This window comes from Scylla paramamosain, chromosome 14 (assembly GCF_035594125.1).
Source record: "Scylla paramamosain isolate STU-SP2022 chromosome 14, ASM3559412v1, whole genome shotgun sequence".
NCBI lineage: Eukaryota > Metazoa > Arthropoda > Malacostraca > Decapoda > Portunidae > Scylla > Scylla paramamosain.
Genome location: NC_087164.1, coordinates 9909923 through 9934922, shown reverse-complemented (window position 1 = coordinate 9934922; position 25000 = coordinate 9909923). Strand labels below are relative to the sequence as shown.

Below are 25000 nucleotides of genomic sequence, written 5' to 3'. Positions count from 1 at the left end.
TATAAATAAATCTAACATTCGTGCAAATCGTTACAAATACACATTTTTTTTTATCTCTATTGAACTACAGAACTAACGCCCTCATCCACCTAAAAAGGTCAGATATCATTGCACGAAATTTTAACTCAATTATTTATTTAGAAATACGAGCAGCGCCACTCGCCATATGAACATTTACGATCAAATACTGCATGATTAAAATTTCCCTCAGTATTCATCATTTGCCACCAGTGTTCGTTGTTTATATTTCCAGTTTTCAAAGTTCATGTAGATTTTAATTTTTTGTTATCAGTTTTCATCGTTTGCTGTCAGTGTTGGTCGTTTATGTTATCAATGCTACTCATTAACCTTCAGTGCAAGAGTTAACCAGTGTTCTCAATCAATCATCCCTGTTTCTGGTAAAACTCTGTAACTCTCTGTTTGTTTCTGTATTTCTTCCTTCCTGTGACTTGAACTCTTTGAAAAGGAAGGTTTCAAGACACTTATGCTGTAATTTTGATAACCCTTTCGACCTGTTTTTGGGACTGGCACTCCATTGTCCGTTTTTTTTTCTGGTTTATTGTTGTCCTTGGCCAGTGTTTATAGTTTATCGTCATTATTCATTATGTGCAATCATCATAAGAACATAAGAACATAAGAAATAAGGGAAGCTGCAAGAAGCGACCAGGCTTACACGTGGCAGTCCCAGTATGAAATATACCTACCTATTTCCATCTATTATCCCCATCCATAAACCTGTCTAATCTTCTCTTAAAGCTCTCTAAAGTCCCAGCATTAATCAACGTTCATTGAAAACATAATTCGTTCTCATTGCTTAAGTCATCCACGTGCCATATTCTTTTCCACTAATTTTAGTCTGTTACAAAGCCTGACACCTGATAGATGCTAATTCTAAGGAGGACGTAAGACTGAGTGAAGACATTAAACACAGTGGAAGTGAGGGTAGCAGGTTACAAGCCTTTTGACCGCAACTGTACATCAGTGTTCATCATTTCATACTCCCGCTCATTCATAATCCAATCGCAATCCATCAACATGTGCTTCTCCTCAGTCTTTCCTTCAACCACACAGCAACAAGAGCCGACATAACCCTGTCCCTGCCCTCCCTCCCCCCTCCCTCCCTCCTTCCCCTGCGTTTTGCCCGCATAAACAACACGAGGCAACACACACTAAAACTCTCCTTCCTCCTAAACTCCCGGAAAGAATCACCTGAGCTGACACAGTGCTGCAGGTTATGCCGGCAGGAACCTTGGTATTATGAGAGTTTTTTTCCATCTAATCCGAGAAGAATGTGCAGTGGTAGCTTCGGGCAAGCAGCGATCGCGTGCGTGGGTGTGTGTGGGCGGGAGCGGGAATGTGAGAGGCAAATTAACTAAATGGTATGTCGTTTGTGAGGTTTGGAAGGAGCAGCGTGGGTCTGGTGGCGTGTGGTGGTGCTGGTGGCTCAGTGGTGGTGATTGGGAGTTTGTGGCTGTACCTTTCGTTTTTAGATTGATTTCTTTTGTGTTTTAGGGTTAGTGTCTTTGTTTTTAAGTAAGTTTGTGTTTTGCGGTCATTAACTGTTCTTTTGTGTCTATTTCTGCTATTATTGGTACTGTTCACGCTGCTGCCACAACTGCAACAACAGTAGTAACAACAACAACAATAATAACAATAACAATGACAACAACAATACGTCACCTACTACTACTACTACTACTACTACTACTACTACTACCATCACTATCACTCCTACTAATACTAAGACTACTACCACAACTCGTCCGCTGGGTTGCAAAGGATCAGCGTAGGATGGCTCACGTGCACTGCTGCAAGGACTACGAATTGTTAAGGTGATGCAGGTGAGTTAAGGCCGGGAAGAGTCACCGCACTGCGTATACAAGGCACACGTGAGCTGCGGCTAGAACTGGTGCTGAGAACTCGTCCCTTGAACAGTTTTCGTCCCTCATAAGAATTCTCAAAAGACCATAGAGAGGATTAAGATGAATTTTGATGAGTGTTTTTATTTATTCATTTATTTTATTATTAGTTTATCTTTTTTTTGTTGTTGTTCTTTTTATTACTTTGTTTTAATTGTTCATCGATGCATCTATTCTATTTATTTGTTTAATTATTTATTCATTTTTGCTTATTCATTTATTTATTTGTTAGCTGATGGTGATGAAAAGAAAGAAAAAAAGTGCAGCCGTTGAACTGTGTGTGTGTGTGTGTGTGTGTGTGTGTGTGTGTGTGTGTGTGTGTGTGTGTGTGTGTGTGTGTGTGTGTGTGTGTGTGTGTGTGTGTGTGTGTGTTTAGCGCGGCGCCTGATTCCTGTTATGATGGGCAGCAATGCAATTAAATTCACAGCATGCACGCAGCCAAGCACGCACGCACGCAGGCACGCACGCACGCTAAAACTACACACGCAGATCATGAATGTTAGTGGATTAATGAATAAAAAAAAACGACGCATCATTTTATCAGAGACATTCACACTTAAGCTGCGCGAGATTTAAAACTAAAAGCATCACGCCAACAATATTGCTATTCCCTTCCCTGCACGTACCGTCACTGCTGCACTGCCCTGGAAGCAAAGCAAATCACGAAGGATCGATGGATAAAAGTGAGCTTAGACTGCATTTTTTACCTAACACATCGACGTGCGCCAAATCAATTATCACCTGAATCGCGATGCAGGAAGGAAGGCAACCACGAACACAAATGAAAAGGAGGAGTATTTTAGTCTAATACACATAGCCTTAGTGAGATGTGAACACGAATTTAATACGAATTTAAAGGAGAATTTATAATGCAGGAATGGAAGCGGTTATGAATGCCACAAAAACACGTAATAGGGACACGGGAGGGCAGGTGTTTCGAAGTGTACGATAGCACAAAAAATTCATACCACAAAATGAACACTAATTCATTTAATATGATTTTGGTGGAAGGTGCTTGAAGAAAGAAGAGAAAGTAAATTAAAATCAACAAATCACATAAAGAAAGCAAGCCATGTATTCTAATGTACATAATAACAGAAGACAGGACCAGATAAAGAGTAATTCAATATGACTTGAATAAGGAGTGTATAATGCAAGAATGGAAGAAGTTATAAACACCAATGAAATAAATAAAAATCCACTACATATATATTTCAAAGTTCACAGTAGCACAAAACATCAACCTCAATATTAGCAATTCAAAATGACTGAGGTATAATTGTATGATGCAAAGCGATAAACGTAATAACAAAAAATTAAAATATAAATAAATAAAAAATAAATAAATAAATCAAACAGGGAGAACACAGGACAGGCATATTAACGTACACAAGACAAAACATCAACTTTAATACCAAATGAACACATAAACACACAGACGGCACAAAAAAACAAATAACGGACAGAAAAAGCACTCCAATGTGTACAAGACCGTGATGGAATCCAATATCACGTGAACATCAATCAACGGTAACTCAAGAATAAATATACGACGCATGGACGAAATCCCAGAAGCCAATAACACACACAAAACACACAAGAACACGACAAAAGAGCGCAGAAAAGGACATTCCAAAGCGCAGGAAAACATGAACAACATCAACACACCATCAAATCCACGTGACTTGAATGCCACTACAAAAAGCAAGAGGAGCAATCACGAAAACCAATAAAAAACACAACAAAAAGCGCAGACCACAAGTATTCCACAGTACACAACATCACGCACGCCTTCTATAACACTTGAACACCGATTTAAAGTGACTGAAGTACGTACATGCACAAACACCAGTACAGGAGGCGTGCAGCATACCTCCTTCCCAGCCCGCCTCACACACAGGGTGTTCGACTCTTGACCAGCAGGGGCACAGGAAACGCAGGTAACAGTGCAGGGTGTTTATTCACAGAAGGTGTGAACAGAAGGCTGGAGGTAGGTGATCTCCCGGCGCCAGGCCGCGCACTTCAACTTAACACTTATGACTGAAGCCTAGCTCGTTCACTCATACACGTATTCATGCCTCACACAAGTCTCGCTCATTCACTCGTTCACACAACTAGCTAACAACCACACACCTCCCCCGAGACATAAGGAAGATTCCTTATCTTTGTTATGGCTACCGTAACACATGAAACAAAGTTACAATGATTGAAGTACAGAAAACACGGTACATATACACAAAACAAACACAGCGTACAATGAACACGTACGACTAATCGTAGGTGCTACGGTGCCACCGCACCTGCAGTCGTCTCGGCTCCCTACGCTGTCGGCTGCTTCGACGCTCTGGTTGCTCTCGGCCACGGTGTACCCCGTTACCCTGATGCTCCGGGCTGCCGGGATGGTGGTGTTCCTCGTGACCCTGATGCTGAAGCGCTGCACCGCCATGAGCGGTGTGCTGCTCGACAGGAAGGGGAGCAAGAGGTCTGTGTGGGCGTAGGTGTCTTCTATTACGCCACATCACGCGACCGCTGCCCATCTTGATGAGGTAGTCTCTCCTTCGCCCAACAGCCACGATGACACCCAGGCGATCCCAGAGGCCTGTCGTGTGATCTTGAACGTCGACGTGGCCACCGAGGTGCAGGAGAGGAAGAGTACGGGGCGGACGCGTCGTGGCGAAGTTTCGCTTTCTTCCTCAGTCGCTCTGCCTTGGCGTCGCACTCATCAGCAGCGCGCTGCCACTGCTGAGCGTATGAGCGATGATGAGCCGGGACACAGGACCTCATAGGATGACCGAAGAGGACTTGTGCTGGTGATCGCCCTTCCGCCCTCGGAGTGTTGCGCAGTTCCAGCAACCCGCGAGCGAACGCATCCTCGTCCAGGTGTCCCTGCTGTGTGGTCGTGAGGATCAGCTTCTTCACGGACTTGACCGCTGCCTCGGCGTGACCATTGGAGCGTGGATAATGAGGTGAAGATACACGATGCTCCACCCCCCATCGAGCCAGGAAGCGCCGTACCGATGAAGAAGTGAACTGCGGTCCACCGTCAGTCCTCAGGAGAACAGGCACGCCCGTGTCGGCGAACACACCCCGAAGGACACGAACGAGCTGATCAGCCGATGCTGGACGTGAGCATGCAGACACGTGAGGCCACCCAGACAAGCGATCTACATACACGAGGTATGTACGGCCTGCTGCGTGGAAGTAGTCTGCAGAAACTGACTCAAAACACCCTGCTGGGTGTGTCCGTGTCCTGCCAGAGAGGTTCGTTGGCTTGGCTTGGTAGGAGTGGACGGCATAGTGAGCATCCAGAAACGACGTTCTCAACGTCTCTGTCCATACCAGGCCAGTACACCGTTTGTCGGGGCCCGTCGCTTGGTGCGCTCCATCCCCTGATGACTGTCATGGAGTCGCTCTAGTGTTTCTCGGCGGAGGCTGTGAGGAATAAGAAGCCTCGGCCCGTAAACCACCAGGTCGTCGTCTACGGCCAGCAGACTGCGCACCGGCCAGTACGTACGCAAGCGGTGATCGAGGTCGTGGCAATGATCAGGGAAGCCCTCGATGATGACGTTCTTGAGCAAGCAGTACTCCCCGTCTCTTGCTGCTGCGGCACGCTACCATTTCCACAGTCTGATCCTGGAGTGGTGCTAAGCGGACGCCGTCCTCATTGGTGGCAGATAACGCTGAGATGACCGCTGAGTGGAGAGGGTCGAGGTCGCCAGAAGTAGTGTAAGGGATTGTACGAGATGCTGTTACGGCGAAGGGTCGAGCGTCGTCTGTCAACTCGATGGCCATGGATCCACCAGCCATTGCACGTAAACCTTCCTTTGCTTCGAAAGACGCTGGGAAAGGCCTTGATCACAGCAGCAGCGTGCCCCGCACGCTGCTGTGGCGTTGGGTCGTAGGAATGAGGCCAGCTGATCACTTCTGTGGGCGTAGATAGAGGTGGCTGCGAGGCGGTCGGGTACTTGATGGAGCTGTTGCCGGTGTGCTGTTCTTCCCTGCGTAGCGGTCGGATTTGAGCCGGAAAATCTTCGGGGAGGATTCCGAGAGCGATGGAATCGTACCAGCTAAGCAGCCGCCCCCCTTCACCTCCTTCACCACGCTCACAACAGTCTCAGCTTCCCTGTCGCCCAGTTGCAAGTGCGACGAGAAAGTTCCTACACAGGTGAGGGGGTGATTACCGGCAGCATAAAGTCCATCACCATCAGCGGGCGCCAAGCTGGAGGGCGGGATTCCAAGGAGTGTTGCCGTGTCGAGGCCAATAACGGTCGTTTCGGCCCCAGAGTCAGGAGTCCACGTAATCTTGTCTCTTCCAGCGGGATGTGTGGCGGTAATGAGCACCTGGGGCGCAGGTCGTGCCGTCACCGTCTTTGTGTATACGCCTGATAAGAGCTGGTATACACTGGCACTGGCTCCCCGCCTCGGGCCTGCACCGCGATGAGGAGAGACAGTTGAGGAACTCCTCGAAGCTCCTCGTCGTTTCCTCACTGTCTGCTGACATACACTCGCAAAATGCCCTCTTTTCCCGCAGTTACGACACACTTTATCTATTGCCTGGCATCCCCCTTTTGTCACTGCGACAATCTTTGCCACAACGATAACAGCCCGTGGGGCTTGAGCCCCCGAAACTGCCCTTCCTGTAGTTCGAGACAGCGTTCACACCATGGCTCGAAGAGTGAGAGCCGCCCCTTAGTACTGCACTACACTGGTTAGCGCTCTCTGATGCTCTGCAAATATCTATGGCGTTTTCAAGGGTGAGTTTCTTGTTTTCCAGCATGCGTTTTCAGAGCCACTTCGTCTCGTGTCCCAACGACAATTCTGTCACGCAGCTGATGGTTTATGCACTGGTCGCAAAAGTCACAGAAATTGGCGATTTCCTTTACAGCACATAAAAAGTCGTCAAAACCTTCTTGCGTTTCTTGCACGCGGGAGTAGAAGTCTCTTCTATCCATGATGATGTTGCGCTGGCTTCGCAGGTACTCACACAATTGCATCGAGGATGGTTCTTAACTCCGCGTCTCTCGGTAAGCTTATCCCGTAGCGAAGTGTACGGGTCCCACTCGTCGTCTAGGACAGCAGCGAGTGCCGCCCTCTGCTCAGCCAGGGAGAGACAGTCTATCCTGGCGAGGGATACGTATCCTTCAAACTTATGGCGCCACGTGTCGAACTCACGTAAAGATGCTGACGCCGTTAAGTGAGGAATGATGGTGGCGGACGTCGGGAACCTCGCGCCCTGGGTAGACGTGCTGCGGGCTGTGGTTTCGCCTTCATTGCTCGCCGTGGTGCGACTGGGAGCTTGTGTCCCCCACTCTCTCCAGCAGCTGGGTTAAACGCTCCTCGCGAGCCTGACTCTGCTCCGACTGTCGCGCTAGCAGAGCCTGACTCTGCTCCGACTGTCGCGCTAGCAGGGCAGCCAGCGCCTCCAACTGCTTCTCCATTCTGCGCCGTACCCACTGCAAGCCTTGTCCTGATCCTACTCACTGCGCCATGTTCGACTCTTGACCAGCAGGGGCACAGGAAAACGCAGGTAACAGTGCAGGTGTTTATTCACAGAAGGTGTGAACAGAAGGCTGGAGGTAGGTGATCTCCCGGCGCCAGGGCCGCGCACTTCAACTTAACACTTATGACTGAAGCCTAGCTCGTTCACTCATACACGTATTCATGCCTCACACAAGTCTCGCTCATTCACTCGTTCACACAACTAGCTAACAACCACACACAGGGCAGCAGAAGAGACAGTAGGAGGACACGGAAGCGAACAGCGTGAGTGAGGGCGTGTGCTCATGCAAAGGCTGCGACACAGGGATAACATGCATCACGGAAGGAAGAAGCGAAAAGAAAAGCTATCATCATCCTTGTGAGTGTTTGTGTGTGTGTTTGTTTGTCCTTCCTGAGAGTGAAATGGCTGACGGAAATGAGAAAGGTCAGGCAATGGCTCGGTATAAAGATTAGCGCAGTAACGACACGCCGCAATGCTCGTACAGAATTTTTTTTTTTTTTTTCCACTTTTTTCAATTGTCGTTTGTGTGTTTTATTCCAGTATTAATTCCTTTGATATTGCTAAATCTGCCAGTTTCATGTTCTTTAATCCTTTCGCTGATAACCAATCTTTCTCATTATCAAATTTTAAGAGGACTATTATTATTATTATTTTTTTTTTTTTTTGCATTTATAATCTTAAATACGTATTATTGTAACTGAGGAAAGATTAAACTAACCACATATTCTCTTTATTTTTTCCTCTTTACGTCCATCCAAACAATTCATTAGTGATCTCAGTGGCAAACAAAGACACAGCAAAGGACTAATTATTTTGTCAGAACAAAGAACTTAAGATTGAGTAAAAACAAAATTAAAAACAAACAAACAAAAAAAAATAAATAAAAATAAAAGATGCGAGATGATACTTGACTGATGTCCTTGATTCTACCTCGCTACGTGTCCCCCCACCCCTTCCTCCCTGCCTCCCTCCCGCCACTATATCAAGAAATGCCTGAAATACTCGTATTTACAGCGTCATCACCACAATGCACCACAACGCCCCCGAGAAGCCACACCACACTCAATAAACGCAACATTCCGACGTATTATCGACCCCCGCTTGCTCTTCTCTCCTTACACTTTCTGCACACTCTCTCCCAGTAATCCTTTCCTTTTCTTCCCTTCTTGTAAAGCCTCGTGCCACCTCTTCCCTATCCACATTCTTCCACACTTCCTCCACCCACTCCTCCACTAATCCTTTCCTTTTCTTCCCCTCCCTCCATCAAGTCTGCCATCCACAAGTACCTCTCTCTCCCTTTCCTTTCTCTCATACTTTTTTTTTTTTCACCTGTGACAATAGAGACGTCTCACACACACACACACACACACACACACACACACACACACAACTCCTATCTTCCATGTTCTTTCAAGTCTCTCCGTTTCTATCTTCTTCCTCTAGTGTACCATCCTTTTTCTTCTCGTTCCCTTCTTCTTCTTCCCGTAGCTGACGATAGAAACGTCTTAAAATACATTACTTTCCCTTCCTTTCCATTCACTTTACAAACATACAACTCCCTCTCAGTTTCCTTCTAGATTTTCTTTCTGCACCATCATTTTTTACTTTCCTTCCTTTCCTCTTCTCCCTTTGAGCACATGAGAGAGAGAGAGAGAGAGAGAGGAGAGAGAGAGAGGACGGAGAGGAGGAGGAGGAGAGAGAGAGAGGAGAGAGAGAGAGAGAGAGAGAGAGAGAGAGAGAGATGAGAGGAGAGAGAGAGAGAGAGAGAGAGAGAGAGAGAGAGAGAGGAGAGAGAGAGAGGAGAGGAGGAGAGAGAGAGAGAGAGAAGAGAGAGATAGAGAGAGAGGAGAGAGAGGAGAGAGAGATGAGAGAGAGAGGAGAGAGAGAGAGAGAGAGGAGAGAGAGAGAGAGAGAGGAGAGATAGCCTTCCCTTCCCATACACACAAGCGCCTCCCTCCTTCCCTCCACCTTCCCTCTTCATCCACTCTCTTCCAGCCACTAATCTCCTTCCCACACCTTTCCTTCTCCTCCACCCACTCCAACTCCACCTACAAGTCCCTCCCTCACTGTCTCCCTGTCTCCTCTTTATCTGCCTCCATCCCTCCTTCCCTCCCAGTCTGCAGCCCGCGGCCGCACCGCCGAATATCGTGACGCTCTTAGGATTACCGATCACGGGGCGGCAGGAATGAATAAGAGATGTCATGCCTGCGATTCGAGTCACCACGCACGGTAGGGAGAGACACAATCACACACACACACTCACACACACACACACATCTGTCAGGCTCTCTCTTCTTACCTGTAGTGCGGCCGCGTGCAAGGTGAGATGTCAGTCTTGTTTGCATATTTACAAGTTTATTTATCTTTTCTTTACTGCTGATACCCTCTTTCGCCAATGCTGTAAATTTCTTCTCTCCCTCTCTCTCTCTCTCTCTCTCTCTCTCTCTCTCTCTCTCTCTCCTCTCTCTCTCTCTCTCTCTCTCTCTCTCTCTCTCTCTTCTCCTCTCTCTCTCTCCTCTCTCTCTCTCTCTCTCTCTCTCTCTGGCGTCGCGTGTGTGGGTGAGTGGGGCAAGTTTTTATGTAAGAGCGTAGATGTTTTTGTTTAGAAGTAATATTTTCAGGTGGGTCAGTCAACAAGGTCATGATTCATTCAGCACTCAGCCACTTGCCTCTAAATAAAAAGAATGATTTATTTATCTATATTTGCGTTTTTCTTGTTCTTTTTTTTATATTTTTCTTTTATCTTTATTTTCTTACCTCACTTATATTTCTTGCTTCATTTATCTTTATATTTATGCCTTTTCTTTCTTTTCTTAACGTGTATATTGTGTGTTTTTTTTTTTCCTTATCCTTACCTTTCTTTATCTGTATTCCCTTGATTCTACTGACTAAACACTTCTCTTTCAATATTACCTTCTTTTTTTTTTTTCTCAACATCCCTTTTATTTTCACCTATACATAAACACTTAACACTGCTTCCTTTCATCCTCCTTTCCCTCTCCGTCTCCTTCCTCCATTCATCCATCCATTTCACCCATTCACTCCCTTTCCACTTTACTTTCCTTACCTCTCTCACTCCCATTTCTTCCTCTCCCCCTCACTCCCTCCTTCCTTTTCAATCTCTTACTCATTTCTGTCCATCCATCATTCAAACCATTACACTCATCCATTCAGTCTTTCAATTTAGTGATGAGGAGGTAAGAGTGAATGATAGAGAGGTATAAAGGCATGAATAAAGATAGGAAGGAAGGATGATAAAACAAATGAAAATGTTTATGCAATTTTTTCGTTACTTATTTTCATATTTATTTTCAATTCCACATACTTTCTCTCTCTCCTCTCTCTCTCTCTCTCTCTCTCTCTCTCTCCTCTCTCTCTCTCTCTCTCTCTCTCTTCTCGGCCTTCCGTCCCTTAAAAATGCATGTGAACGTTCTCTCTCTCTGTGTGTGTGTGTGTGTGTGTGTGTGTGTGTGTGTGTGTGTGTGTGTGTGTGTGTGTGTGTGTGTGTGTGTGTGTGTGTGTGTGTGTGTGTGTGTGTGTGTGTGTGTGTGTGTGTGTACGCAAGGGGGATCAAGCTGTGGAGAAATAAAGGGGAAGTACTCCCACATTTTATCTCCCTTTCCCTAATTTCATTATCACCCCTGTCCCCAACTTAACCTCAATCTCTCCCCCTTTGGTGTGAACGAAGGCTTCCCCCCTCCCCACAGCGCTGCCCACCACCACCACCACCACCACCACCACTCGGAGCACCCAGCGGCATACTAAAAGGCCAGGAATGACGCCACATCCGCCGGCCGCCCTCACCAGTATTTCATTTTTACGAGAGATACAAAAGAGGTACACAAAGGAACGTTAAGGAAGAGCAAACAGTAACAAAATCCCTGGTCCTTAAATTTGGGATAATCCTATGCTGACTTTTTTTTTATTTTTTTCTTTTCTTTGCCCTTGGCCAGAACCATTCTTACATTGAAAATAATAAGAAAAAAAATAAACTGTTTATAAACTAATACAAATGAACATAAAGAAAAAAAAATAGAGGGAGAAGAAACAAGCAAAAAAAAAAAAAAAAGGTGAAAAATTAACAGGAGAAGAAAAGAATGTGAAGGATGGAGAGGCAGAGAGAAAGCGGACAAGGAAAAGGAGGAGAGGGAGAGAAACGCGATCTGGGAGGGCGGAGTTAAAATGACGAAGTAATGGAAACACAACATGAGGTATCAATTAAAACTTTGGAGCCCTTCCTACGTGTGTGTGTGTGTGTGTGTGTGTGTGTGTGTGTGTGTGTGTGTGTGTGTGTGTGTGTGTGTGTGTGTGTGTGTGTGTGTGTGTGTGTGTGTGTGTGTGTGTGTGTGTGTAACCTATACCAAGCCACAACACAACAGGACGTCACAGTTTGGTAAGAGTGACGAGAGACAACACCATGGCATTATCTTCATCAATGCTGCACTTTATTACAATCATCCAGTTTCATAAAGCGAAAAGATGGGAAAAAAATAAATAAATAAAAAATATGCAAAAACTAAAGCAAGAAATTATGTCACGCTACACGACCCTTAGTTAGAAGTCACTTTATATTACTTGCTTTTTCTTACAGCTTCTTGATACTGTTGGATTTATTAGTTACAGTTATAAGCGCGGTAATAATACAATGACGAAGAGGTGGGGAGAGGTGAGGGAGACAGGGGAGAGAGAAAGAGAGGCACTTTATATTTTATTCTATTACTTCCTGACAATGTTAAATTTGTTAGTTTTCATTATAAGCGTAGTAATAATAATATGAGAAAGACATGGAGGAGGAAGGATGAGGGAAGACAGAGGAGGGAGGAGAGGAGAGAAGAGGGGGAGGAGAGAGGGTACCCTGACATCACAGCCTGAAAGTGTTATCTTGAATATTTGGTTGTGGCACGAATCTCTCTCTTCAAAACTAACATTACACTCGTTTTTATTATGTACAATTCCTGGACTTTACTGGGATATCTTTATCAGTTCTTATTGTATGCGAGTAAATGATAATAAGCCTTAATCAAGAATACGAATTTAGCTTTTGCCACAATTTTCTTTAAACTGACATTATAAATATTGCAGTTCCTGGGTCTTTTTTTTCTTGTGGTATATTATCTTTATAAACGTAATAATAATAATCAGCGTTAACTGGAAATACCGAAGTTCAAGAATACAAATTTAGCTTTGCCACAATTTTCTTTAAACTGACATTGTAATTCTTTGGTATAGTTCCTAGTTTTATTTATTTATTTATCTATTTTTTTTACTATATTATCTTTATAAACATTATAATAAAAATAATCTGCGTTAACTGGGAATACCAAAGTTCATCTTGTGACCTTAAAGAATGCATAGTTACATTGATGGAAATAAAATTGCATGACTGAATGAAGCAAAATATTCAGTACCAAATGAGCAGCCGTAATAAGAGACTTTTCATGAGCTATTAATATACACGCAATGATAAATATACACTGACCAGAAATACAGTAGTAGTAGTAGTAGTAGTAGTAGTAGTAGTAGTAGTAGTAGTAGTAGTAGTAGTAGTAGTAGTAGTAAACGGTGATAACTAAACATAAAAGTGGTACGGTAAAACATCTCATTTCGTATACAAAAAATAAAAGTTGAGGAGATATTGTAGTAAACGTTAATCTTTCTGTTAGCAGATTCACACTAGCAACAGTTGGACCTTTAATTCCCTTTCTCTGTGTGCATGTGTGTGTGTGTGTGTGTGTGTGTGTGTGTGTGTGTGTGTGTGTGTGTGTGTGTGTGTGTGTGTGTGTGTGTGTGTGTGTGTGTGTGTGTGTGTGTGTGTAATCCTTTCCGGGGTCATCCCTTCAGTAACACACAAAGACCACGAAAGTTTTCACGTAACCACATGGACATAAAGGCTTATGGCGTGAAACAATGCAAATACCACGGCTCTTGTAACCAACTAGAGTATTATTATTATTCTTTTTTGTCTGATTGCGTGGTTCACATTCGACTTCCAGGAAATTGCAACATGTTTCAATCCCTGGAAGTTCCATGAAAGCTTCGAAGATTGAGAAAAATACACAAACTTCAAGACGAAAATTCTGAGGCACAGCAGATGGCAGGACAGACACGAATCAGACGCGAGTTGTTGTTTTATTTTCTGTCGACCTGCGTTGTTTATTCTCATTTCCCTGACAATCTTACCACATTTCAGTCCTTATGGAACATCTGTACAATTTTCAGAAATGGGGTAAAGAACGTGTGTCTTACCAGTAATTTCTGAAGCACAGCAGGAGACTGACAGTTTACTTATTTACTTATTTATTTATTTATTTTTATTTTTTCCCCTTCTACTCGAATGCTTATCCTCGAGTTCTAGAGATTTTCAGTATGTTTCAATTCCTTTAAGTTCTAAAAATTAAGAAAAAATAGACAAAAAAAAAAAAAAAAAATACTGACTTCAAGAGTTAAATTTTGCAGGAGGCGAGATAGAGAGGACAAACAGCGTCAGAATCCATCAGTGTGTGTGTCCCTGGCTGGCTGGCTGGCTGGCTGGCTGGGAGGCGGCACACATTTATCACCGCTCCGCCGCACTGTCAAATCTTTCTACTGCAGTGACGCACGCTTCCACTTTGACCCGTGTACTCCTTTCATGTATTATTCTGTGTGTGTGTTTTATCCGCGTTTTATGTACGCATGCTTTGTTTCATGAAGCTTCCTAGGTGGCCTTCCTTGTTAAAACTCCTTATTGTAGTTAGGCACGCTTTCACTCAGACCTATGTACTCTTTTGCTGTGTATTTATCATTGTTCTTACTATATAGGGTAAAAACTCACGTCATATGACCTATTTAACTGCCAGGCAATATTGCACTTGCGACTTCATAATTGTAACTACGATACTGAGCGAAATGAAGGCAGCCGATTCTAACTAGCCTTAATGTCAGTGTAGTATTTCGAAATTATAACGTAAACTTAATTAGGCCATTTAACTAAGCTCAAAAATTTATGGTTGGTCTTAAAAGAATCAAATGGAGCGTCATATGTCTTTTTTTTATCTATTTTAGTTCAATGCTTTCACTTCCTTTATCTACTGTCCCTTTCCTTCACTATTTTATTAATTTTACATGTTCTCCTTCGTATACAAGACGCACTGTATGCCATGTCCACTTTCCTTTCCTGTAAACTTGTCCCACGAGGTGCAGTGGTCGATTTAGGTAAAAGGTTGGAAGTTCGATACTGACTCACAGCCTTTCTTGTTGGGGAAGGAAGCTCTCTCTCTCTCTCTCTCTCTCTCTCTCTCTCTCTCTCTCTCTCTCTCTCTCTCTCTCTCAAAGACATTCTGGCAATACCATAGTTCAGTCAGTCAATATTTTCTTTACAATCACACTAACACTAGGCCTTCATTATTCCTCTGTTGCTTAACCAAAGAAAAAATGAAAAAAAAAACACTACACTATTACCTCAACCACATGCCACCTCCAGTAACTCAACCCACTCCTCCCTCCTGCCCCCTAGCAACTCTACTTTTTTACCACGTAACTCAAACACCACGACCTGCCCTTACCTTTACGCTTCCACCCAAGGACCTCACAACCACACAGCACCACCAGAGCCACATCTTCCACGTACCCTCCTTGCCCCACAACGCCACGACCCCACAAGCCGACAAACCTTCTTAAATCTTACATAAGCTCTTCTTTAGCAGTTTCCTTAGCTTCAGGGATTGGCGCCATGTACGAGTCTTCTCCAGTTGTTTCTGTCCCTTGCACCTTCCTCTGTGACTCCCATCCTTTGTATTTCTAACGTAATTCCATCCCTCCATCTCCCTCCCTGTCTTCCCCTCACTTCCTCAACTGGTTTTCCCCAGGCTCTTTTAACCGGTTCCTGGTCTTCTCTTCTTACTACGGGACCAAATTAGTTTTTTTTTTCTTAGCACTTCCGTAGACAAGCTCTCATCTCTTATAAATGTCAGTGGTTCATGCTCTCCACGATAGCCTTCCTTTCTCTCTCGTTCTCACTCGACCCCTTCCATCTTCCCTCCTCTTCAGCTGTCTACCGCAACACGCTATCTCTCACCCCTCACCCAACACAGCCTCGCCATACAACACCAGTCGCATAATCTCCACTGGTATCTTGAGGAGCAGGAAGAGAAGGAGCAGGAAACAGGACAAAAGAATGACTATCGCAGCGCCATAGCAGGAAAAACTGGGGAAAAAAATTGGATGGGTCATAAAAGAATTTTCGATGACATTCTCGTAAACAATTCAGCGCCGATCACCGACACAACTTGTAGCGTCAGTGAAATAGTGCGCCATTATTGTTTTTGTTTGTTTGTTTGTTTGTTTGTTTGTTTGTTTGTTTGTTTGTTTTAGTCCAGCTGTTTCTCAATTTTTTTTTCTATATATGTTTTTTTTTCGCTTTCGTTCATCAGTTTGATTTTTACTTTCCATGTTCTAGTTTGTTTTTATTACGTTTTTTTTCTTTTTTTTTTCCGGGGGGGACGGTGGAAGTTTTTGTTTGTTTGTTTGTTTGTGGGAGAATGTGTGTGTGTGTGTGTGTGTGTGTGTGTGTGTGTGTGTGTGTGTGTGTGTGTGTGTGTGTGTGTGTGTGTGTGTGTGTGTGTGTCTGAGAGAGAGAGAGAGAGAGAGAGAGAGAGAGAGAGAGAGAGAGAGAGAGAGAGAGAGAGAGAGAGAGAGAGAGAGAGAGAGAGAGAGAGAGAGAGAGAGAGAGAGAGAGAGAGAGAGAGAGAGAGAGAGAGAGAGAGAGAGAGAGAGAGAGAGAGAGAGAGATACAGTTCATAAGCTGCAATGTAAGTTGTCATAACAGCTGTCACAACGCGGGACGGGGCAGTGATACAAATGTGTTAATATATTCAACAATACCTTTCACCTCTTTACTGATTGGCTTCATGAATCTACAAACCGCCGCGCTGGTAATTGGCTCTGAATCCTGTCAATGTGAGTGTGGGCCAGTGTACAGTGAAGGCTTTATTGAATACGAATGTTCATCCCAGACCTTCACTCCTATTAAGAGTCAATATCCCCGTCATTGCTTTCATTGTTCATCATTACGTCAGTGTCACCACCAATACCACCACCATCACCACCATCACCACATAACACACGAGAATGGATAAAATTAACGAGGTAGATCCATAGTAATGTTGGCGGTGGCAGGAGCGGCAGCATTACCTGTCAGTGGGGGAAAGGATAACAGTGGTGTTGAGTGTGACGCCACAAGGACAATGTAATCTTCATGAGTCCAGCGGCTGTCTGGGTCTTACACGCGTTTACTTCCAAGGGTAAGTGCTTCTATTATCCACTTTTCTCACTTGACCATAGTGAAGAAAAACTAGCGGAATGTCCGAACCACACTCTGTCAAAGTAGGATCCCAAGTCATCTGTTTGTTAGAGAGTTATTCTGGCAAAACTATGTAATAAGGCCTCTCATGCCCATAGTAACATGCTTCATACCATCCACCATCCACCACCACGTTAATATTTCCATCACCCTCTTACAAGCAATCTATCTATCATACAAGAAACAAGGCAACCAGATGTAGTTTACTTGACGATAACCACCACCACCACCACCACCACTAGCCGCCATTACGTTTAAATACCGGTTCATTAGCCCCCCACTCTTGACTATCGCAGTTTTTATTATTTGCATATTCATTGACTGTTACATTAAATAGTTCGCAAGTAAGTAATCCAAAATATGAGAACACACGGTTTTCAGTTATTCTTGAGACCTTACTGGCTAAATATTCGTATATAACAGGTCTTGGTGTAAGGACAGTAAGGCGAGAGTTACGGATACGAACACACACACACACACACACACACACACACACACACACACACACACACACACACACACACACACACACACACACACACACACACACACAAACACACAAGGTACCGTCTTCCCAACACCTTTGAGTAAAGCCATTCAGCGGACTTAAAAAGAAAACGGGAGCAGATGGAAACGTTTAAGCCTTTCCTTGTAATCCTCGCGAGAATTTTAAGCTGACCAAGACAATGCGGAACTCCGGCAGGAAATTGAGTTGTTAAGCTTTCTTTTGTGGTGCTGACTTGAAAGAAGAATACATACTAAATATATCGTGGTTATGTAATCTCTCTCTCTCTCTCTCTCTCTCTTGCATAACCATTTAGACTTGTTCAATATTATGCCCCACTACTTCACTAGGGAAAGATGATCTGCGAGGGAATGTTGCAATGAACTGTAATGTAGATGGAGACATAACTCTAAGGAGATGGAGCTTCGTATTTCACTTACCTCCCCATTGCTACCAGGAGACAAGGGCAGACTCATCAATTGTACATTATACTCGTAAAGATTTCTTGCCAGACTCTCTCTCTCTCTCTCTCTCTCTCTCTCTCTCTCTCTCTCTCTCTCTCTCTCTCTCTCTCTCTCTGCTAATTCTTAATTTACATGTTGATGGTGTTCTGGGTAGTTATCTCTCGTTACTATTGATTAATTCACTTATCTATCAATCCATTTATCTATTTACTGATTATTTTTTTGTTCGTTATTGCTTATTATGGTGATGATGATGTCCATGTCACTGTTGCAGTTGGTGGTGGTGATCGTGGTGGTGGCGTAGTAGTAGCAGTAGTAGTAGTAGTAGGAGGAGGAGGAGGAGGAGGAGGAGGAGGAGGAGGAGGAGGAGGAGGAGGAGGAGGAGGAGGAGGAGGAGGAGGAGGAGGAGGAGGAGGAGGAGGAGGAAGAGGAAGAGGAAGAGGAAGAGGAGGAGGAGGAGGAGGAGGAGGAGGAGGAGGAGGAGGAGGAGGAGGAGGAGGAGGAGGAGGAGGAGGAGGAGGAGGACACTGCCTTTTCAAAACATATAAAGCAACTTCAAAAAAGTAACATGAAAAAGGAGAAGAAGAAAAGAAAACACATGAAACAAAACAACACAAAAAGATAAGAGAAAATTCAACGACCGCACTGTCTTATGATCTCTCCCTCACTTTTATTTATTTACTTTATCTTTCCTTTTCTTGGGAGTGAGAGAGGAGGAGGTTCCACTGCAAGATAAAGGAGCTACAAAACGGCCAAGGGGGATTACTCGTAATCCAGACACCGCCTTACGCTGGCTTTGGGTGCCTTAGTAGTGGAACACACACACACACACACACACACACACACACACACACACACACACACACACACACACACACACACACACACACACACACACACACACACACACACACACACACACACACACACACACACACACACACACACACACACACACACACACACATTTATTTGGTCTGGTTTCTCTTAGTGTGTCTAGCTACTGAGTTATTCTGTGAAATACGGGAACTTGCTCACAACGACAAGATAACTTATATATATATATATATATATATATATATATATATATATATATATATATATATATATATATATATATATATATATATATATATATATATATATATATATATATATATATATATATATATATATATATATATATATATATATATATATATATATATATATATATAATGGTGGTGATTGTAGCAGCAGTAGCAGCAGCAGAAGCAGCTGCAGCAGCAGCAGCAGCAGCAGCAGCAGCAGCAGCAGTAGTAGTAGTAGTAGTAGTAGTAGTAGTAGTAGTAGTAGTAGTAGTAGTAGTAGTTTTAGCAGGAGGAAGAACAACAACAACAACAACAACAACAACAACAACAACAACAACAACAACGAAATCCACACAAAAGCATCCAGCACTGAGCAAATTTCCGTCCTGCGTGTCTGGCGATGTCAGGCCAATTACGTCCCTGGATTTCAAAGTATTTTCATTCTTTTATACAAGGCGAAGCGCTACATTTGTGTCACTATTTTGTTTTCATACACCTGGCTGGGGATCGATGTGTGTCTTTCATCAAATAAATCACAAAAGCAACGCAACTCATAACGCGATTAGGAGTATTAATATAGATACACATTTTATGCAGCATTTTTCTCATGTTTTCGCATTTTTTCTTTTTCATGAAGGATAAATGCAGCAGCTTCCTATTACATTTTTCCAACCCGCCGGAACAATATCGCTAAGGAGAGGACATTAAGGCTTTTAACAATACACATGACATATAGAGCGTTAAACTAAGAGGGGATTTGATAGAGGTACGTAAGGAGAAATTAAAGCTTTCAAAATATTTACATTCGAATTATATCAGATAAGATTAGGTTAGGTTAAATAAGGTTCTGTAAGATTAGGTTAGACTGGGTTAGGTTAGCTTTGGTTAGATTAGGTAAGGTTAGGTTAAGTTAGGTTACGTTAGATTTGGTAGGTATTATTAGATTAGATTGATTATACTGGGTTAGATAAGGTTAGGTTAGACTGAGTTAGGTTGGGTTAGGTTAGGTTAGCTTTGGTTAGATTTCGTAAGATTAGGTTAGGTTAAGTTAGGTTACGTTAGATTTGATAGGTATTATTAGATTAGATTGGTTATACTGGGTTAGATAAGGTTAGGTTAGATTGAGTTAGGATGGGTTAGGTTAGGTTAGATTAGCTTTGGTTAGATTAGGTAAGATTAGGTTAGGTTAAGTTAGGTTAGGTTAGGTTAGGTTACGTTAGATCTGGTTAGATAAGACTAGATTAAATTGGTTATACTGGGTTAGATAAGGTTAGGTTAGACTGAGTTAGGTTTGACTGAGTTAGGTTAGGTTAGGTTAGGTTAGCTTTGGTTAGATTAGGTAAGATTAGGTTAGGTTAAGTTAGGTTACGTTAGATCTAGTTAGGTAAGACTAGATTAAATTGGTTATACTGGGTTAGATAAGATTAGAAGAGGTTAGGTTAGATTGAGTTAGGTTGGGTTACAAAACGTTAGGTCAGGTAACGTTTAGTTCAGATCAGATTCGAGATATTTCGCAGCGAGGCAACTCTCCGGGCTGAGATTACCATGGGGGAGAGGAATCGTCGTGGGTGGATGTTCCATGAGTGAATTTACGTAAGAATCCCTCGCATAGCTCACACTTGTACTTCTCCCGGCTATGCTCCTTCTCGCTTTTGTCCAACAGTGGCAGTCCTTTGTTTCTCGAGACCACTCCTCCTCCTCCTCCTCCTCTGTCTCTGTCTCTCTCTCCTCCCTCCTCCCAGCATTATTTATACAGTCTTTTTGGACAAGTTTTACCCAATAAGCTCTTTGGAAACATTCTCTGCTAAGCTTCATACATACAAAATGAATACAAAACACACACAAGCACACACGGGAACTTTGAGGGCTACATGTTTTATCACTGTGGAGAAAATAAAGGAAGGTGTGGGGAGAGGGGGAGGCTGGAGAAGGAGGAGGAGGAGGAGGAGGAGGAGAAGTAACAACAACAACAACAACGTACCCACAAATATAAAAGGAAAATAAATAAATAAAACGGAGAAGAGAGAAAGAAAAGAAGCGCGCACACACACACACACACACACACACACACACACACACACACACACACACACACACACACACACACACACACACACACACACACACACACACACACACACACACACACACACACACACACACACACACACACACACACACACACACACACACACACACACACACACACACGAATCTTGTTCCAACTGAATAATAAATGACTGAATTACGCGTCAAGAGAAGGGGACAAAGGAAGAGGAGGAGGAAGATGGAGGAGGAGGAGAAGAGTACGGTGCGGCAGAGAAAGAAAGAAAGAAAGGAAGGAAGGAAGGAAGGAAGGAAGGCATGATACGGAAAAGACCGATAAAAGACTGAAGTTAATCAAAATGTATTACTCAGGCTTTCCTTCTTGACCAGGTCCTAACTCGGCACATCCTCTCCTCTCCTCTCTTCTCCTCTCCTTTATTCTGCTCTCCTCCCTGCGACCTCCAAGACATCCCCTGCTTAACTAACCTTCACTGCCTCCACCGACTCGTGCACAATGCTACCGCTCTTCCCTTCTCCCTGACCTTTCACTGCTTCCAACTGACCTTCGTAGACAGATTTCTCCAACCTTCATCCTTCCTCGTGACATTCTCTCCAAAGATCGCGGACTTCCTAGTTTTACGTGACGTTCCTTCCCTCACACCTTTGTCTTATGTTGATGAGGGAACTGTTAATGAGGTGAAATAATTAATGATGAGTAGGATTCGAATGCTTGACAATGTTAACTCGAGGGCTTTACAAATGATTATGAGGGATAACAAGCAGCAAAAGATTTATGAGCACTTTACAAATGATTATGATGGATAATAAACAAAATATCTGAGGAATTCACAAATTATTACGAGATAAGTGAAAAATCTCTGAGGACTTTACAAGTGATTACGAGAGATAACAAACACTGAATGATCTTAAGTTTCTTCCTAGACTGTTTCATTACAATACTTTGCACTAACGAGCAAAAAGAGATCTTTACCACACACAGCACTCGTCTCTGATCCTCACTGCCTCATCTAACAACTAAACTGTGCTCCTTAGCTCAAAACATTCACTTCACACTATCTGCACATTTTTACCAACACTTCTAAGCACCAAGAACACTCAGTACCTTGTCTTGTTTTCAATTTGGATGTTATCTTATCCCTATAGAAAGCATTTTGTAACACTCAAGCTGTCTGAGTCCACGATATTCAACATAGCATCCAGAAACATCTGAGAAGACTTTCTGCACGCCACAATACTCTTATCACAATCTGCAAAAAAGACGTTCTATATCTTTTCTCCAACACAGCCACTAAGAATATTCGATGCCTTACCTACTAATCTGTCTGCATATCCCCTGAGCCTGTTTCCTCTGACACTCACAGCTGTCGTTCACGTCCAGTAATCAGTTCACACTATCCATTTATTTTTGTACCTCTTCCCATACAGCTACTAAGAATACTCAGTCTTAACTAGTCCCTGCACACATCCCCGCATGCCCTTCAGCATTTTTTCCTCACCCATACTCTGTTCACCTCATCAGTGCTATAGTTGGCTATATCTAGTCTTTATTTATTTATTTATTTATTTATTTATTATTTTTTTATTAGTAAGCTCTGGAATTCTTTGCCTACTTCTGATTTTCCTCCTTACGAGTTTACCAGTTTGGAAAGAGGAGTATAAAGACACTTCGAGAAATAAATTGGTTAACTTTTCGGGGAGTTCCTCTAATAATTATATATATATATATATATATATATATATATATATATATATATATATATATATATATATATATATATATATATATATAATATATATATATATATATATATATATATATATATATATATATATATATTTTTTTTTTTTTTTTGTGTGTGAACGGCATACTGAGCTAGCTTTCTCTCTCTCTCTCTCTCTCTCTCTCTCTCTCTCTCTCTCCTCTCTCTCTCTCTCTCTCTCTCTCCTCTCTCTCTCTCTCTCTTCTCCTAAGCAGCCTCCTTAACTCTTTGCCTATTGTGCATCTAAGCTTAATTGAATAGTTTTGTGTAAACAGAGGCTATAATTTAGAGAAGATAACACACACAACAAATCAATATTGGACAAACAATTTTACCGCACATTACTTAATCTAAGTAAAACTGCCTCTGACTATTCACGTAAAAATAATAATAATGTCTATCGGCTAACACGCCATACGAAATATTCACAGCTGGTCCTGGAAACACACAACACTTCCCTCACAAAAATCCACAGGTACCCAAATCGAGGATATCAGCGTCACTCCCCGCCCTCCCAATCCACTCATCACTCAAGACCCAGCGTGGGCTCCAACACAACACACAAAAGTCTCGAGAGGCAGACGGGCAGGTGGCGCTCAGATCTCTGCAGCGCGGCGAATGCGGAGGTTTCTCAAGGCAATCTATATGTAAAGTCGCTCAGAGCTTTGCTTCTCGCCGTAATTGGAGAGTCTGGGCTGGGGGATCAAATCTGCCGGTGAGTTAACTCTGTACACCGACCGACTTCCTAGTGGAACTGCGAGGCTACGGAAAGAACGCAGTGACGAGGGCTTAAGCTGGTTTGTTTACTGTTCACTACACCTTTAGACGTCATGGTTTGGTTTAGTTCTTGCGCAAAATTATGACCAGTGTGATAATAAGTTAAGGTAAAAAACCCTATACTGCTTTTTTTTTTTTTTAAGCAGTGACAAGTTAGGATTATTTTTTCCCCCGTTTTTTTCTTAGCTGGCCTTCCTAATGCTTAGAAGATAAATAGAAAATAAAAGGTGAGGGAAAAAAATATAAATGGGTATGGATAAAGAAAAAGAAAACAGAACAAATTGCAATTAAAATACGTTCTTTAGTTACATATTCGGTGAAAACCCACAAGAACAATGAACACAAAAAAACAAAAAAAATACATACATGAAAACAAGAAAACAAAACAAAAATTCCTACCAGACGCAAATAAAAGAAAGAAAAACAAAGCAGCTGGGAAAGAACACACATTAAAATCATGTTATTTAAACCTACAGGAATTATAAAGATATAACAACGAACACACGTGAAAATAAAAACCAACAAAATTCATATTCTTTGTCATCCACGTCCAGGAATGGAAGAGAAATCAGAAGAGGAATAAAGAAGGAATGCAAATGATGAATGAAAGAAAGAAATGAAAAGCGAAGATGAAAAACGACAGCGAGAAAATTACGTAAAAGTGAAAGAAGGTGAAACGAAGCACCAATGACACACACACACACACACACACACACAGAGAGAGAGAGAGAGAGAGAGAGAGAGAGAGAGAGAGAGAGAGAGAGAGAGAGAAGAGGAGAGAGAGAGAGAGAGAAGAGAGAGGAGAGAGAGAGAGAGAGAGAGAGAGAGAGAGAGGCACCACAGCTAGACTTAAAGCCACACCCCGCACCACAGACGCTCTTCCCGCCACACCCCACACCACAGACACACTTCCCGTCACACCCTCGCACCCCAGACACGCTCTTCCCGTCACACTCCTCAGCTGAATAAAGCTTCACTCATTTCATTCTTTACTTATTACACTCAGGAATTCAGGATTTTCTCATTAGCCTTCAAGTATTAATCTCTCTCTCTCTCTCTCTCTCTCTCTGGGAAGAAAGAGGAGCCATCTGCCGCGGGTCTGGGTTCAAATTGATTTATGCATATCGTGACCTTCATGCGCGGGTTTTGCTTTGCGGGGCGGCTAAGGCTGGGGGTTGGGTGACTGGCAGTGTTAGTGCTGCCTTAAAGAACTTCACCCCGCCGCCTGGTTTGTGCTCTTGTGGGATGATAAGGTGTGGTGGTGGGGAGAAGGGAGTGTTGGGGAGGGACGGAGGGAAGGAGAAAGGAAGTGTTGGGGGAGGGAGGGAAGAAAGGAGGAAGGGAGAGAGGGAGGGAGGGAGAGATTAAAATTTATGATAAAGAGAATTAGGAACTGGTGACGGTCGAACGGAACAGGCATGTGCACGCGCACGCACGCACACACGCATGCACACGAGCGCGGGCTCTCACACACACACACACACACACACACACACACACACACACACACACACACACACACACACACACACACACACACACACACACACACACACACGGCAGCACTCACCGGTGTCGCCGTCGGGGTGGGGCACGGGGGA

At 43.3% G+C, this 25000-nt stretch overlaps 1 protein-coding gene across 3 annotated transcripts in view; it reads right to left on the bottom strand.

The window, feature by feature from the left end:
- LOC135106825 (solute carrier family 35 member F3-like) overlaps window positions 1-25000 on the bottom strand; it is a 178361-nt gene that overhangs the window by 81147 nt on the left and 72214 nt on the right. For all 3 annotated transcript variants that reach the window (XM_064016174.1, XM_064016175.1, XM_064016176.1), the window contains one exon: window positions 24970-25000. This exon is cut by the window's right edge and continues 387 nt beyond it. In XM_064016174.1, the coding sequence (XP_063872244.1) occupies window positions 24970-25000 (31 nt within the window). The remainder of the gene's footprint in view (window positions 1-24969) is intronic.